Source organism: Lagenorhynchus albirostris, chromosome X (genome assembly GCF_949774975.1).
Source record: "Lagenorhynchus albirostris chromosome X, mLagAlb1.1, whole genome shotgun sequence".
Taxonomy (NCBI): Eukaryota; Metazoa; Chordata; class Mammalia; order Artiodactyla; family Delphinidae; genus Lagenorhynchus; species Lagenorhynchus albirostris.
The window spans coordinates 106,297,624-106,314,727 of NC_083116.1; the positions used below are offsets into that span (position 1 = coordinate 106,297,624).

Consider the following 17,104-nt stretch of genomic DNA (forward strand, 5'->3'; position numbering starts at 1 on the left):
ATTTTTTTTTAAAAAGAAGGAAGAGGCTTAAGCATGATGCCCTCAAAATCGATTGTATTTTAATTATTCACTATTATTCTCACTATATTAATGTTTAGACCTTAAAGTCAGACTAAAAAAGGTGATAAAAACATTTTTTGTATCCTTTATCATTCCTATCAAGTGCTTTATAGTCAACATGATGCCTAAAATATGTAAAAACATATAAAAGGAAGTTAGAAAGATTGTGTTTGGTTGAATCCTAGAAACCTGTTAATATCTTCTCTCAACAATTAAGAAAAAGAGCTCTTATAAACCGAAGGCATAATATCACATTTTCCATGTTTTTTTTAACCATCTTTATTGGAGTATAATTGCTTTACAATGAATGGTGTGTTAGTTTCTGCTTTATAATAAAGTGAATCAGCTATACATATACATATATCCCCATATCCCCTTCCTCTTGCGTCTCCCTCCCACCCTCCCTATCCCACCCGTCTAGGTGGTCACAAAACACCAAGCTGATCTCCCTGTGCTATATGGCTGCTTCCCACTAGCTAGCTATTTTACATTTGGTAGTGTATATATGTCCATGCCACTCTCTCACTTCGTCCCAGCTTACCCTCCCCACTCCCCGTGTCCTCAAGTCCATTCTCTATGTCTGCGTCTTTATTCCTGTCCTGCCCCTAGGTTCTTCAGAACCTTTGTTGTTTTTTTTTTTTTTAGATTCCATATATATGTGTTAGCATACAGTATTTGTTTTTCTCTTTCTGACTTACTTCGCTCTGTAGGACGGACTCTAGGTCCATCCACCTCACTACAAATAACTCAATTTCGTTTCTTTTTATGGCTGAGTAATATTCCATTGTATATATGTGCCACGTCTTCTTTATCCACTCATCTGTCGATGGACACTTAGGTTACTTCCATGTCCTGGCTATTGTAAATAGAGCTGCAGTGAACATTGTGGTACATGACTCTTTTTGAATTATGGTTTTCTCAGGGTATATGCCCAGTAGTGGGATTGCTGGGTCATATGGTAGTTCTATTTGCAGTTTTTTTAAGGAACCCCCATACTGTTCTACATAGTGGCTGTATCATCTGATCTCAGACATTTTCCATATTTGATGCTATTTTGGTCTCTCTCACACTCAGTTTATTCCTTAGTGAAAAACTCCTTTTTAATTCTCTTAAATTCTTTGCAAATGGCACTCCTGTTTGACAATTTCATAGTCACACTCTCAAGACTATTTTGCCTCTTTGCCACTAAATGTTGCAATATTTTTATTATAATAGTAAAACACTCCCCCAAACCCCTTCTTTTCTTTTAGTTCACTTTCTATTCACTAAGAGAACAAAAGTTAATCTTGATTGTACAAGTTAAAAGACAAAAATTACTTTACCTAATGTCACTTTCCCAAACTCGATTTTCATCCAGATCTTCAATAAACTTCTCTCCTTTCATCCAGTATATTAAAGGACTGACATCTCCACTGTACCCAAAGAAAGCTCTGCAGGTTAGATTAGCTGAATCGCCTGTTGAGAGAAGTGATGAAAATGTGTTATAAAACTGTTTGTACACTCTTATTTTAGGCAAAGTGGCAGGTAACATTTTAATCACTTCATTGTTTTAATGAAACATCTTTCTAAAGTCACATTTTTCAGATGTTTTCTATCTTTGTCAAATTCATGTGGGCTTTTGACAGCTTATTTAGTGGAAAGTGAATTACTTATAAGATTTTGAAGAACACTGGTCGGTTATTTCATAGAAGGTTCTTCCATTTAAGTTTGCCTGATTTTTCCACATGATTAAATTGAGGTTATGAATTATTGGGAATGGTACCATGGAGGTGACGTGCCCTTCTCAAAGCATGATATCAGACAGTACATAATGTTGATAATATAAGATTTTGTAAAGCAGGTAGAAGATGTTTCTCAGTCCTGAATGTGGAAAACAGAAAGAGAACAAAATCTTTTCATGGGAAAGAAATGAAATTGTAAAATGCAGGATCCCCTAAAAATGTTATTAAAATATTTGTACTATATGAGGAATAGTATTTTAATTAGGAAACCAACACACGCTCAGGTAAAAAAGCGCATTAAAATACAAATGAACAACTCCTGAGAATAAATATTTGGGATGTTTATAAGATGTAAAATCAATAATACTACTGTGGAGATGAGTTTCTTCCAATATGCTACTCAAGAGAGACCACTATAATGGTGAATACAGATTGGTTGATTACTTAATAAGGTAAGTGGAGGTCCCTGACTGAAAAGTGGAAGCGAATTTAATGCCTGCAGAAAATAAGGCGTATTTCTGGACAGGTAATGTGATTTTGCAAACACCTGGTTTCCCCAAGCCTCAGGCGGCATTAGAGAACTGAAATACACCAGCACCATTATAGTTTTAAGGTCTTGCTGTCTCCAAGTAGAGCTAGAAAATGCAGGGTGGGATAGAGACCTGTGGAGACCTACTCCAGCTTAGACTGGAGCAGGGGAACTCACAAGGATGAGGACTACATGAAGGGCTGAAAACTAGGCTCCAGGGATACCTTTATAGGCATCTGAAGTAAGGAAACTTCCTTCATTTCATAAATTCCTGAGAATATTCTAGAGGACTCTGACAACTCTGACTTTAAGGTGAAGAGAACGAGGTTCCTAAAGACTGCAAGCCTCACAGCTAAACTATGAGTTAATAGTGCACACCTCGTGAAACGGGGCTTACAAGTGATTCTACAACATGAACCCAGAGCAAAGCACAATGCAGTTACAGATGCATTCTTTCTAAGTCCTGGTATGGGTCAACCTATATGTAAAATTTATTCTCCAAGTTCCACAATAAGAAAATTTTTATTGGATAAAATTCGTATTATTATTTTACTTATGTCCACTGTGTAAGAATAGTTCATAACTAAGTTCTTGCTGTTCTAATATTTCTAAGGTGCATGATATAGCCTCTCCTTTTATGTTATGCTTGTTTATGTCTGAATGTTCTCCAACTAAGTGATTCCTTATGGACTTTGATTCTATATACAATAACCGTTATTAGTGACCAGATAAGTCAAGTCCAGAAAATGTCTACAAACTTTTAAGAGGCAAAATGCAGCTTTTTTTTTTTTCTTGCGGTACGCGGGCCTCTCACTGCCGTGGCCTCTCTTGCGGAGCACAGGCTCCGGACGCGCAGGCTCAGCGGCCATGGCTCACGGGCCCAGCCGCTCCGCTGCATGTGGGATCTTCCCAGACCGGGGCACGAATCAGTGTCCCCTGCATCGGCAGGCGGACTCTCAACAACTGCGCCACCAGGGAAGCCCAAATGCAGCTTTAAATAGGTTCCTTTACTATTAATTTTGTTTGTTTGTTTCTTTAAAATTTATCCTTCTTTCATCTTTTTTTTTAATACAGCAGGTTCTTATTAGTCATCAATTTTATACACATCAGTGTATACATGTCAATCCCAATCGCCCAATTCAGCACACCACCATCCCCACACCCCCGCGTCTTTCCCCCCCGGTGTCCATACGTTTGTTCTCTACATCTGTGTCTCAACTTCTGCCCTTTAAACCGGTTCATCTGTACCATTTTTTTAGGTTCCACATACATGCATTAATGTACGATATTTGTTTTTCTCTTTCTGACATACTTCACTCTGTATGACAGTCTCTAGATCCTAGGGACAGATGATGCACTTCCACTCAATAAGGATAGATAGAGATTCATAAGCACAACCAGGAAAATTAGGAAAATATAATTAGCAAATTTTGGTTAGAAAGTTAATTAGGCAATTAGGAAACAGGAATTAGGAAAATAAAAATAATATGACTGTGTTTGTAACTCAGGCTGATGAAGCAGGACATGCCAGTTACATAACAGGATTTTAGCATCTGAGTTTTATGAGTAGTCCATCCATGATCTATTTCACATTCTCACGCTTTTTAATGTTATATTCTTCGCTTTAAATTCTCCTCATTTCCACCTAGTAAATTACTCCTCATCCATTAAGTCCCAACTCAAATAGCACCTCTTCACTCCGTCTTTTCTCCTCTCTAGTCCTTGGAACATATCTGTACTTTATCATAATATATTCCTCACAATAGTTGGTTTGTTTGCATGTCTAGTGCAGCAACTAGGATATTCACTCCCCAAAGGCAGAAATTACATCTGTAACTACCTTTGTATATTACTAGACCCATTACAGCGTGTTGAATATATTAGCAACTCAATAAATAATTTCAAATTAATACCCTGCTTAATATCTCTTGTACTTGCATTTTTCCTTGATTTCTTTTTTCAAAGCTTCATTAATTAAAGGTTACATGTCTCCAGCCTATCTCAACAGGCCAAGTCTATCTTGTAAACTAGTCTTCAACATTCAGCGCCTCCTCATTCAGGTGTTAATTCTCTTGTGGGTCGGAGCTGGCTCACACCAGCCTGTTAAGAATCAGCTATTACATTTTCAGAAATTCTTTAAGCAGGTTGTTAAACATAGTCATTATTAAAAATTAAATTATAGAAACTTATAATTAAATATACTATATTAAAAACTAAGGTAAAAAATACCCCAAACTCTAACTCTCCTATTTATTTTTCCATATTCTTCTTCTGTGGTATTGGTATGGCAGAAATACCATATAATAGTGTATTACTGCACATCTCTTCCCAAATGCACAGTAAGTGAGATTATGTTAGTAGCCAGCAATCAGCCATGGTGAGAGTATTTACCCCACGAATTGCCAAATGCTACAAATCAGGCTATGATTTACTGTTTTGCTGATTGTCTGTACTTAAGACAATATGGAGAAAATGTTAATAATGCAGATTAAACTTCGAAGTGTCATGTCTATAGCTGTTATACTGGTAATACTGCAAACATAAAAAAATTCCTCTGGCATCCAAAAATTATCATCTAATTCAGCAAAGGATTTGCTTACATCACTGATGAACAAATGAAGTTCTGACATACATCTCCAATGTTTCACTCTTATTTCCAATATAAATGAAAATATCAACCACCTATATGGTGGTGTAATTCTCAGAATGACACTGGGAGAGCCAATTGTTAAACATTTACCAGCACACCACTTTCTATAAAGTTGTTTTTCAAAGATATTGCATGCATATTTTTCATACCTCTTTTGAGGTATATTTCACATATCCTCAATTGACCCACTTAAAATGTACAATTCAATGGTTTTCAGTATATTCGCAGAACTGTGAAACCAGCAGCACAATCAATGTATACGAGACTTTCATCACCCCAGTAAGAAATCCTGAACCAATTAGCAGTCACTAGTCAGTTCCTCCCAAACCCCTGGGCCTTGGCAATCACTCACCTATTTCTACTTTCTGTCTCTATGGACTTGCCTATTCCGGATATCTCATATAAATGAAATCATACAGTATGTGGCTTTTTGTTTCTGCCTTCTTTTGATTAGCTTAATGTTTTCAAGGTTCATCCATGTCACAGTATATATCAATACTTCATTCCTCTTTATGGCTAAATAATATTTCATTGTATGGATACACCACATTTTGTGTATCCATTTATCCATTTATCCATACCACATTTTGTGTATCCATTTATCCATTTATCAATGCACATTTGGGTTGTTTCCACTCTTTGACTATCATGAATAAAGCTGCTTTGAACACTCGTACAAATTTTTGTGTGGACATATGCTTTCATTTCTCTTGGTTATATGTCTAGGAATGGAACTGCTGCATTATAATTCTATGCTTAAATGTCTGAGGAATTGCCAAACTGTTCCAAAGTGACTGCACCGTTTTACATTCTCACCAGGAATGTATGAGAGTTTTAATTTCTCCACATGCTTGCCAACACTTGTTACCTGTCTTTTTGATTATAGCCATTCTAGTGAATGTGAAGTAGTATTTTTGTGGTTCTTACTATTAATATTAAACCAAAAATTTATTATTACATATAATTATTTTATTAATATCCAGTGTTGTTCAAAATTATAAAAACACTATCAAGATAAAAGGGCTTTTATTAGACCACAGAATGTAATTATCAACATCATACCTAAAATGCTTATTTCCCCACTGTTGTGCTATAGGCCCTGTGATGTATTTATAATTTTAGTTGAGAATTTATAGGAAATGAATAAACTATTGAAGGCTTATGTTTTTAAAGAAAAATGATATAAATGCTCAGAAATTGTACCAGACTTAACTCCAGGCAATGTGTTATCAGAACTGAATTATGACCTGGAAACAAAAATTAATTTCACATAATACAACAAAAAAAATTGGGATTTATTAAAGAGTTAAATATTATTATAAAATGTATATACTATCTAGGAGAAAATATATTATTTTATAAATCTGTAGAGGAAAAAAACTCTTTTCTTAGAATTAGAGCCTAGAAGTAACAAGAAAGTTCACGACTGACAGATTTAAATACATAATTAGAAAAGCTTCAGTAGAACAGAAAATAATACAAAGAAAATTAAGACAAGAGTGAATGATCACAAATTTTTCTTTATTGTGTTTGTTGTCTAATGTGTATCTGAGTATGCTTTCAATTAAAAAGGAAAAACAATAAAAGGACGCAGCATAGTGCCTAGAAAAATCATTAATAGATTATTCCAGATATTCAACTTTAAAATAATCATAGCCAGATTTTTGTTTTTGGCTGCACCATGTGGCATACAGGATCTTAGTTCCCTGACCAGGGATGGAACCCGTGTCCCCTGCAGTGGAAGCACGGAGTCCTAACCAACAGACTGCCAGGGAAGTCCCCATAGCCAGATTTTGATAGCAACTAGAGGAAAGGTTATTAGTATTGCAACTCCTCATGCTACCATTAACCTTGTTTCTTCTAGCAAATTTCCACTAACTTTCAGGCCAGAGTTTATTTTATACACTCATATGTTCTATAATATCATTTAGTTTAGATGAATATGGCTCCAGATGTTATATTTTTTTCTTTACTGAAGCCAGTGAGTCTTGAACTTACGGTCAAAAAAACTTACTCCCACTCTCCCAAAACCAGATGTTGACTCAGCAAGTGTATAGGGTTCCAGGGATTTTCATTTTTAACAAGCACTCCCAGGTGATTTTCATGCAAGTGGTTACAGTTAACTGTCTGGAACAATTTCTTTTTACCTTGAACTCTGTTTAAATTGGAGTTGGGGCTGAGAAAAGCAACAAGATTGAAAAACATTCCGTCAGGGCTTTTAAGCAGGAAGCAAGGACAGGGAGTCTAGGAAAGAGGGTTCCTAATAATGACAGTGGTGGTTAGAGAAGTTGTAGGCATAGACAAGAAGTAGACTGTACAACTGGGTCACTGATGAGCCAATCTAAGCTATAGAAATATACTAGGTTTCCAAAGGAATGTAGGAAAAACATTTGTGTTTCTGTGGAAAACTACTCATTTTTCTATTGCACACCATTCTGAGTTATCAGATTTTAGCCCTTTCCTGTCTTTGAGTGATTTTTCAACTCTTTGTAACTCTTTGTAGGTAACTGATATGTAAATTCTCTCATGTCTGGTAGCCATTCGACTTAATTCCCTATCCTCTCCCCTAGCCTTGCTTGCTCCTCACCCCAGGGAAAAATCAATTTTGTCTCTACTTGGAATTTATCTCAGCATTCCTTTCTTCTGTTTAATATACTATTTTGACTTTACCTTTGAATTGGTCATAACACCTGCCTGTTCCCTTCATATCATATGAGCAAAAAATCTTTAACACGTGTTCATTTTAATATCTGTATGAAAGTCGTGATGATACATTTTTCTGAACATTATCTGTTAACAGAAATACAATGCTAGCCTTACTGCTTATTATTACCATTCAAATAAGCCACACACATGATATTCATACATACACGTTATGTCTCTGACATGTGTTCGACTACTCAAGGATTTAAGAACACTCTCCTTATTCCTCTTTTTTTCCAATAGAAGAATCAGCAATATAATTTTATCTTTACTCTATTTAAGTCCAAACTATTTAACTTGTTATCAAGAGAAACTATCCATCTTTTCTATCTTTTGCTCTCTAATTTGCTGTAGCATGCAATTTCTGATAAGGCAAGCCTAGCATGTGATTTAGAGAGTGAAGCACCAAAGCTCTCCCTTATCCCCTTCCATTTATATATTGAAAAGTCTCCTCTAGTGTGACCTCTGATACCCAAGTGATAACGTTAATATTATTTACTATACATAACCAGAAATACAGGAAATTAGCATTAGAATTCCACAGGTTATAGAAAAGAGTCACATTAATTTCCCCCTCAATTTTGTTTCTTTGTTTTCCTTCAAATAATAACAGAAAAAATTAAGCTATGGCCTGGGGAGCCACACACATCAAATATATCAGTCAGCCAGGGCTGGAGTCCCGAAGATAATGGTATTCTTGCTGTATCAAGTTGATATCTGTAAAAGCTTCAGTAAATTGCACTAAATGCTTCTGCTGCTTTTTTGGCCGAAAGGTGCACTGTCAGCTCAATCTTACCAAGTTCCGAAGGAAGCACTCTAAAATTGATCATAAAAAATCATTTGTTATCTAAAATGAGAACAATGCTTGTCATACGGCAGGCTTTCAAGTAGGCCACAATGTGAGGGGGCCTTAGAGGAAAAATAATGTATTTTCTCTTCAACCAGCAGATTCCAATCGGCAGTAGGGACACCTGCTATTTAGTGTAACCTTCTTCTAACTAGGTATCATTTGGCCATTTCTAAATCTGCTGAGAGCAGAGATTCTCTCTCCACTAGAGGACACTCTCTAACTTATTGGAAAAAAAAAAAGTTTTCTTTTCAATTAAAAGGAAATTTCTTCCCTAATTAAAAAGCATCAGCATCCAGAGATCTTACTAGTTGGAATGAGGAAATAGTGAGCATTTCGTTCTTAAACAAGATGTTGAATAGTAGGGGGTTTTAATTTCATTTGCACCATTAATCATGGGTATTGAAATTACCCTACGATCACGGTAAAAATAAATGTTTTGCCAAAGACTCTCCATTTAAGATAAAAGCAAAGTGGTTTACAAAACATATTTCTCTTTTGTCATTAGTTAAACTGAATGGCTCCTCTTCCAGAAGACTTTATTCTGAAATGAAGAATCTCTCTCTGTGTCTCTCAGTCTCTCTGTGTGTCTCTCTGTGTCTCTCTGTGTCTCTGTCTCTGTCTCTCTCTCTCTCTCTCACACACACACACACACACACACACACACACACACACACACACAGAAAGTTCCCTTGCAACTTGCTCAAGACATTTTACCCAAATAAGTATTAGGACCTATGGCACGTAATAGTTGCCAGTAACTAACCACACAGAGTTCTTTGAAAATCAGAGATTTATCTAAGGATCCCAAAAGAAAGGAAAGAAATGGAAGGGATAGGTTATATTAAGCTCATAGTTGAGGTTGTTATTCCTGCAGGATGTAACAACGTCTGCTCAAATTTCAAGGGAACAAAATCACAGAAAAACAAGACATGCACTTTAAAATTTGCTAACCATAATTCAGCTGTAGTGTCAGATTTCCTTATGAAAATGTATTTCGTACTATCTTACAGCATATTTCTGTAGATCTTAAGAACAAAACAACTTATTTGCCTGGCCAACAGATTGCAAGGGGATTTAAGTAACCACAAATAACCTGGAGTTAAATGAGTTAATGTACATCCACAGTACCCATGGTGAATGAGTGCTCACAAATTGTTACCAATTATTACTATTACTAGTGTTACTATTATGATGGGACTTAAGCTTTTCTATAAGTGATGACTTGTAGTTCATGTATCAAGTTAGGCCAAATTATGCCCTTCAGGAACCTGAGGGCCGCATACTGGAATCTGAATGAATTATTGGGTATATTTCCTACACCCATCAGAGGAAGGAAGGCAGTGGCACAGCCCCTCCAGAATGGAGAGGAAATCTCATGCGTTTGAAAGGAAAGGGTGTACAAAATAGGAATATCATTACTGCATTGTTTTTAGATAGTTCAAAGATTCTTGTAAGGACTCAAATGGTAGCTCTTGATGGCCGCCTTCTAGATGCATGGTCCATAAGTTTCTGGCAGTATAGAGGAGCAAAACTTGCCATCCCGAAATGTCTTTTTGGCATGTGGATTATTCCAAGCTGAAAACAATCAAGGCCCAAAAGACTCAACAAGAAACTCTGACTATCCCCCAACTGCCTAAAAGAATTTAGATAGAGATCCTGTTCCTGGAATAGAGCTATCACCAGAGCTATCTGCAAAGAATATGGGCTACGTGTGGTGGGGGAGATTTTAGGCAGAACCTAAAGATCAGAGTCCACTCTGTGTCCCATTGTCTCTGCCTGGCCCAGAAAGCATTTGTTTACAAAAAACCTTTGCTTTTCCATCTCCATATGAATTGCCTTCCCTTTCAAGTCCCAAACCAGTATCCCCAACATCCTCTTTTGTCTTTAGCTGAAGATGGTATTTAAGGTGAGGGTTTTGTCCATTTTGGCGAGTTACTCATTTGCTTGGGTCTCTCTCGTGTATACGTGTCATTATACTTTTGTTTGATTTTCTCCTGTTAATCCGTCTCACGTCAATTTAATTCTTAGACCAGCCAGAAGAACCTAGAAGGGTAGAAGATAATTTCTTCCTCCCTGAAAGCATCTAGAACAATTAATGGACACCAAGCTGAAGAGGGGGACTCATCAGGAATCACTAAACATCTGGTGCCACCTGATGACCTCACCCCCGGGAGGTGTGATGTTGCACCTGAGTGTTGAGAAAATGGGTATTAGCAAAAAGAAGTAGGAAACTGATAACTGCTCAGTAGAAAACGTTTAACTGCCAGGGAATGGATTTGCTTACAAATGTTATTCAGAAACTTGTGGTGATGATGGAGAGGAAGTAGGACGATTTGGGGGGATTTTTTTTTTTTTTTAAGCGGTACGCGGGCCTCTCACTGTTGTGGCCTCTCCCGTTGTGGAGCACAGGCTCCGGACACGCAGGCTCAGCGGCCATGGCTCACGGGCCCAGCCACTCCGCGGCATGTGGCATCTTCCCGGATCGGGGCACAAACCCATGTCCCCTGCATCTGCAGGCGAACTCTCAACCACTGCGCCACCAGGGCAGCCCTCAGGGGGATATTTTTTATTGAGTTAAAATACACATAAAATTCACCATCCTAGCCATTTTTAAATGTACAGGGAAGTAGGGTCACTTTTGCCCATCATTTGAAAAAGAGGATGCAAAAAGAGATTTGTGGTTTGCTTTCTGCCAAAGACATCAGAACTGCTTATAATTTTATTCATTTCTAAAACTGTTTTGAGTCATCCACAAGTAGATTTTTTTTGGGGGTAATACACACATTTTTAGGTTTTTGTTGCAGAGGACTTACTAATCTCAAATTTCTGTGATTGCATCTTTCTTTTTTTAAATAAATTTATTTATTTATTTTTGGCTGCATTGGGTCTTCATTGCTACACATGGGCTTTCTCTAGTTGCGGCGAGCGGGGGCTACTCTTCGTTGCGGTGCGCGGGCTTCTTATTGTGGTGGCTTCTCTTGTTGCAGAGCATGGGCTCTAGGTGCATGGGCTTCAGTAGGTGTGGCATGCGGGCTCAACAGTTGTGGTTTGCAGGCTCTAGAGCGCAGGCTCAGTAGTTGTGGCGCACGGGCTTAGTTGCTCTGAGCCATGTGGGATCTTCCCGGACCAGGGCTCAAACCCGTGTCCGCTGCATTGGCAGGCGGATTCTTAACCCCTGCTCCACCAGGGAAGTCCTCTGTGATTGCATCTTGATGAGACATCTCCTTTATTTTTGCTCCATTAATTACACAGCCACTGTAATAAATCCCTCATTGATTCTTTTAACTCTCATGGTGCTTTCTCATCCTTCTGGAGTCTCACATTTTTAAAGCAAATTATTCCATTTTCAGCCTCCACGTATATTTAAATCATCCATTAACATACATAGAGAAAGCATTTACCTGTGGCCAGTGATCAGCAAATTCTTTAGAACACAGTATCAAAAGCAATTGAAGCAAGAAAGAGACAGAGGGAGATGAAAAATAGGAATATGAAAAGGAGGAATGAGAGGGAAAGAAAAACGAAAGGAGGAGGAAAGGAAGGGATATTAGTGGAGGTGGTGAAGGGTACTGAAATGTTCACAACAGCTTATCAAGTGTAAGTGTTACATTTAGGTTGCCATGCTCCTGAGTTGACTGTCCTGATAACAGCTTCATCTTTTTTGTGCTTAATCTGTCATCTCCAAACCCTGGCTGATACCTATTGAGGTAAAGACCAATAAATGCCTCCCAGTGTCTATTATCTTTTCTTTTAGTTGGGCACATGGCTACCTAGCTACAGACTATATTTCCTAGCTTCCTTTGCAGGTAGATACGGCCAAATGACAGAGATCAGGCCAATGGGATGCATGAAGAAGTGATGTCTACAATTTCCCATTCATCTCCTTTATGATGATGCCTCATCCCTGGACTTTCTTTTTCCCTTTCCTGTAGGCTGGAAAGCAGATGGGTCAGTGAACTTGTTTCTGTCATATATATGAAGACAAAATAGTAGAGCAATAAGATGTAAGGGACCTGGGTCCCTGAACGACATAATGAAACAGAATCGTCCACCAGTCTGGACTTCCCTGTACTTGTCTATTTGATGAGAGAAATACACATCTAATTTACTGAAGACATTGTATTTTGGGGTACCTTTGTTATCCAACCAGTACCTCTGTCATCCAACCAGTACCTCTAGAAAGTATTTTTTTCATCTTGTCGCCCAGGTTGCAGTGTGGCAGGATAAAATTCATGACACTATACCAACTAATTTGATCTACTTATTGATGTAGACAAGAACCACATTTATCTCTTGCTAATCCTCTAATAATTTCCCATAATACCTATATACAAAATGCAGAAACAGAAAACTACAAATGTTCTCTCTGAGAAGGAAAATATGACATTAAGAATGAGTCTACTTTTAAGAAAGGATTTAGCTTTAACTGGAGGAAAACTATAAGGAATTTACTTAGGGGTAATACAGTCAATAGCACCTGTTCTATTTTTGTTTGTTTGTTTGTTCTGGCTGCACTGCACGGCAGTAGAAGCACGGAGTCTTAACCACCGGACCACCAGGAAAGTCCCAATAGCACCTGTTCTAAAGCACACATAGTACCTTGTGACTTAAAAAGGGTGTTTTGTTTTGTTGCTTTTTAAATGAACTGGCTGCACTAAAATAAAAGGTCCAATTCCAATTACATTTGGCTATATCTGCATTTTAATGAACCCCCCCCCAAGTTTCCTAACACTCAGGGTCTTAAGAGATAATCTGGATATTCAGAAAGCTTGCTTTTCTTATCTTTTAAAAAATATAAACCGTAATCCTTAGGTTTATGTGGCTTTCGAGGTTAATGAAATATTCTTCAGGAGGTTTTATAAGCTTATAAAACATGGCTAATGTAGGACATAATGACAGCTCATGAATGATGTTTATTACTTAAAATGTAAATGAACATTCAGTGAACTCACTATTTTGTGTTTTCTTCATTCCTGCCTACAAGGGCTTTTGTTGGTCAGCATTATATTAAAAGTACTCAGTGTGGGACTTCCCTGGTGGTCCAGGGGCTAAGACTCCGCGCTCCCAATGCAGGGGGCCTGGGTTCGATCCCTGGTCAGGGAACTAGATCCCACATGCTGCAACTAAGAGTTTGCATGCCGCAACTAAGACCCGGCACAGCCAAATAAATACATAAATTAAAAAAAGTACTCAGTGTAACTGCTGGTGTTTCATATAGTGCTTTCCTCTGCTTGTCTCTCCTCCACAGTGGCTTAGTAAAACACTTCTGACAGATTCTGAGCCTAAAATATACCACGAAGTTTGGTTTTTTGGTCCACATTTGATAGAAGGAAAAATGATAGCAGTTTGAACAACTGAAGTTCAAAATGGGAGGGAATTTTCTGTGCTGAGTTAATCAGGAAAAGTTTCAGAAGTTGATAGCATTCATAGATATTTTCAATACTTAAAAAAAAAATTCACTGTTATTTTCATTTCCAGTCTACGAAAGAGCTATTTCTTCCAGTTCTTTTCATTCTTGAAAAAGACATGTTATTTCTCTTTGGAACCTGTATCTCCCTTCTCAGTCTATTCTACTATTGGTGTCTTTAATATCAATTGAAAGTAACCCTGCTATTCTAACTTTCATGCCTCTTTCCTGATCATAGAACCTTAGGTTCAAGGAGACATTTTTTTCCCCCATGCTTAAAAGTACTTTTATTGTCTCTAAACCTGCAATGTCTTGAGAAGCTAAGACATTACTCTTAATTTTTTCCTTCCTTTTGGGGTTCCCAATCTCACTTTCTAGAACTCAATTCTCTCTCATGGTGTTATCTTTACTCCTGGCCCTTAAACTAAACCAACACCTTATTAAAACTCACACACATATCCCAATACCAGACAGACTGGTTGCTTTTCTGTGAGCTACTGGGAGGTTTTCCACATGATTTTTAATCACAACTGCCTTATGCAAGGCTTGTGAGACACCAATCTAGAAGGTTTATAGCCGTCAAGATGTCTTCAATAAAAAAGACTGTAAAGTACCATCTGAGATGTGTCAGCATCTAACAAAGGTTATCGCTTGAGAATATTTTTACAGCTTTCTTACCTAAAGAAGGTATATGATTTTCTGAATTCTATCTTTGTGCCTATCACTATTATTCTGTGATTTTTAATTTATGTTCTAATATTAGCAACTCTCTAGGTGGAAAGTTATAGAAGTATTTAAAATAACTGAATCTTCTTGTCTTTAGGAAAATGGCCACTTGTGTCATTCCATAAAGATGATCCACATATTTCTGGACTCATTCACATGACTGGTGTTCTATCTGTAGCTATATTAATAAGTTAGATTTTTTTCCCCTAACACTTGAATCTCATAGAGAATGCCCTTTAGTACACCTAATCGATATAGGTACAATGTGGCAATTACTTCTAAATCTTTTCCAGGAAACCCTGGCTACTTTTACACAGCCTAAGATAGAGGAAGAATAAAGCCATCTGTTCATATCTGGATGATGTTTTATAACAGATTAATTCCTTGGTGTTAGCTGTTGGGATACCCTGTGTTGAAAAGTTAATGGCAAGTTTTGCTGATAGGATGTGCCTTCTGAATCAAACACCATCTTGACTTAGTGATAATACTCATTGATCTGACTAACTTGATCAATCTGATATTTTAATTTACCATGACCATGCCCATCACATAGTAAAAAATATAATTATAGCAAAAATTAAGAAAAAATTAATATAGCTATTAAACCTAACCAGATTCTTGTGAGCAGAACTGCAATGCTAAAACATTATTTAATTAGCACTTTTTTCTACCACTATTTAGTCAAAAGATATGCTCCTTAACTTTCTCATCTGAAGTAGGAGAGAGACTCTTAAGGTTCTGCAGATGAAGATTTAAAGCACTTTTGACACATCTTGGTTACTTCTTTCTTGTCTTCTTTGTCTTTATTTTCCCAAATTTATACAATGTAAAAATAATGCTTTTATAATTGAGGAAAAAATAAATAATAGCATTAAAATGTCATCATATATTCTACTTCAAGGTGTCACAGCAGATCAGGCACCATCTTCCTCCCCTACCTCTTTTCTCCAGTAGCCTCCAGTCATAGAAGGCTCTGCGAGAAAATAACTCTCCCTCAGTCAAGATCAGCTCTGTGACTAAATATGCTAAGAAAAGTGCAGTTGTAAAGACTACAGATTAGTGATACTCCTTGGAATCACAGCATTAACATAAGTATTAGAGGAGACATCTTTCTCATCCATAGTTAGGGACTGTGGGTTTTTCCCACACAAATAAAATTTTAAAATCAGCATTGTTGAAAGTGTGTTTATTTTTAGACTTGCCCTCCCCTTGTCATCAACATCTTACTCCAAAAACAGGGGTTTGGTACAGTATGAATGAAATCTTTCCACTTACAGTTTTTTCCCAACAATAAATAAGGTTATACCTTGTAGCAATACTTGCTCTTTTTGGAGAGACAAAGAGGAGGTGTGAACAGTATTTATGCTTTCTCCTTTATTTAAGCCAACACTGTCACTTCCATTTGTTCAACTACTCTCTTAAAATTTTCAGAGAGCACTCTATTTTCACTATAATGATCGAGACTATTCATCTTAGAAAAACAGTGCCTGAAAAAAGGTGGAAAGTTGTCCATCAACAGAGGAATGGATAAAGAAGATGTTGTATATATATACAATGGAATATTACTCAGCCACAAAAAGAGTGAAATAATGCCATTTGCAGCAACATGGATGGACCCAGACATTGTGATACTGAGTGAAGTAAGTCAGACAGAGAAAGACAAATATCATATGATATCACTTATACGTGGAATCTAAAAAAAGGCTACAAATGAACTTATCTACAAAACAGAAATCGAGTTACAGATGTAGAAAATAAACTTATGGTTACCAGGGGGTAAGGGGGGGAAGGGATAAATTGGAAGATTGGGATTGACACATACACACTGCTATATATAAAATCAATAACTAATAAGGACCTACTGTATAACACAGGGAACTCTACTCAATACTCTGTTATCGCCTATATGGGAAAAGAATCTAAAAAAGAGTGGATATATGTATATGTATAACTGATATACTTTGCCATACACCTGAAACTAACACCACATTGTAAGTCAACTATACCCCGATAGAAGTTTTAAAAAAAGTGGAAAGTGGACACACTTCCTTTCAATATTAGGAATGGTTGTTTGGGATGGGAGAAAGTAGAGAGGTAAATTGAGTATCTGTATACATACATGTGAGCAGTGCCCTTGGAACAGTTGTGAAGGTAAACAAGCTGATTTTTTAATCCCACCCTCTGATGTCTACATTACTTCCTTCACTTATCCTCTCAGTGCAGGTACGTTCACGAAGCACAATGATTACCAGACACCTTAACCCTAGCGCCTACCATGGCTTGCCATCTTTGAGACTGCACATTGTGATAGCTTTGTAATATACTGACTTGACTAGGCTGAACTTCATTTCCCAGAATTCCATTTTCTTGTATGTGTCCAGTTAGGGTAGGCTACAAGAGAGATTCTCTCACACTAGTGGAAGGATGGAAAAGAGGTAGCAGCCATTTGGGGGTATGA

At 37.3% G+C, this 17,104-nt stretch overlaps 1 protein-coding gene across 1 annotated transcript in view; it reads right to left on the reverse strand.

Moving 5' to 3' along the window:
• The window catches only part of IL1RAPL1 (interleukin 1 receptor accessory protein like 1), a 651,888-nt gene that overhangs the window by 43,732 nt on the left and 591,052 nt on the right, over positions 1 to 17,104 (reverse strand). The window contains exon 6 of the mRNA XM_060137369.1: positions 1,383 to 1,515. Coding sequence (XP_059993352.1) covers positions 1,383 to 1,515 — 133 coding nt within the window. The remainder of the gene's footprint in view (positions 1 to 1,382; positions 1,516 to 17,104) is intronic.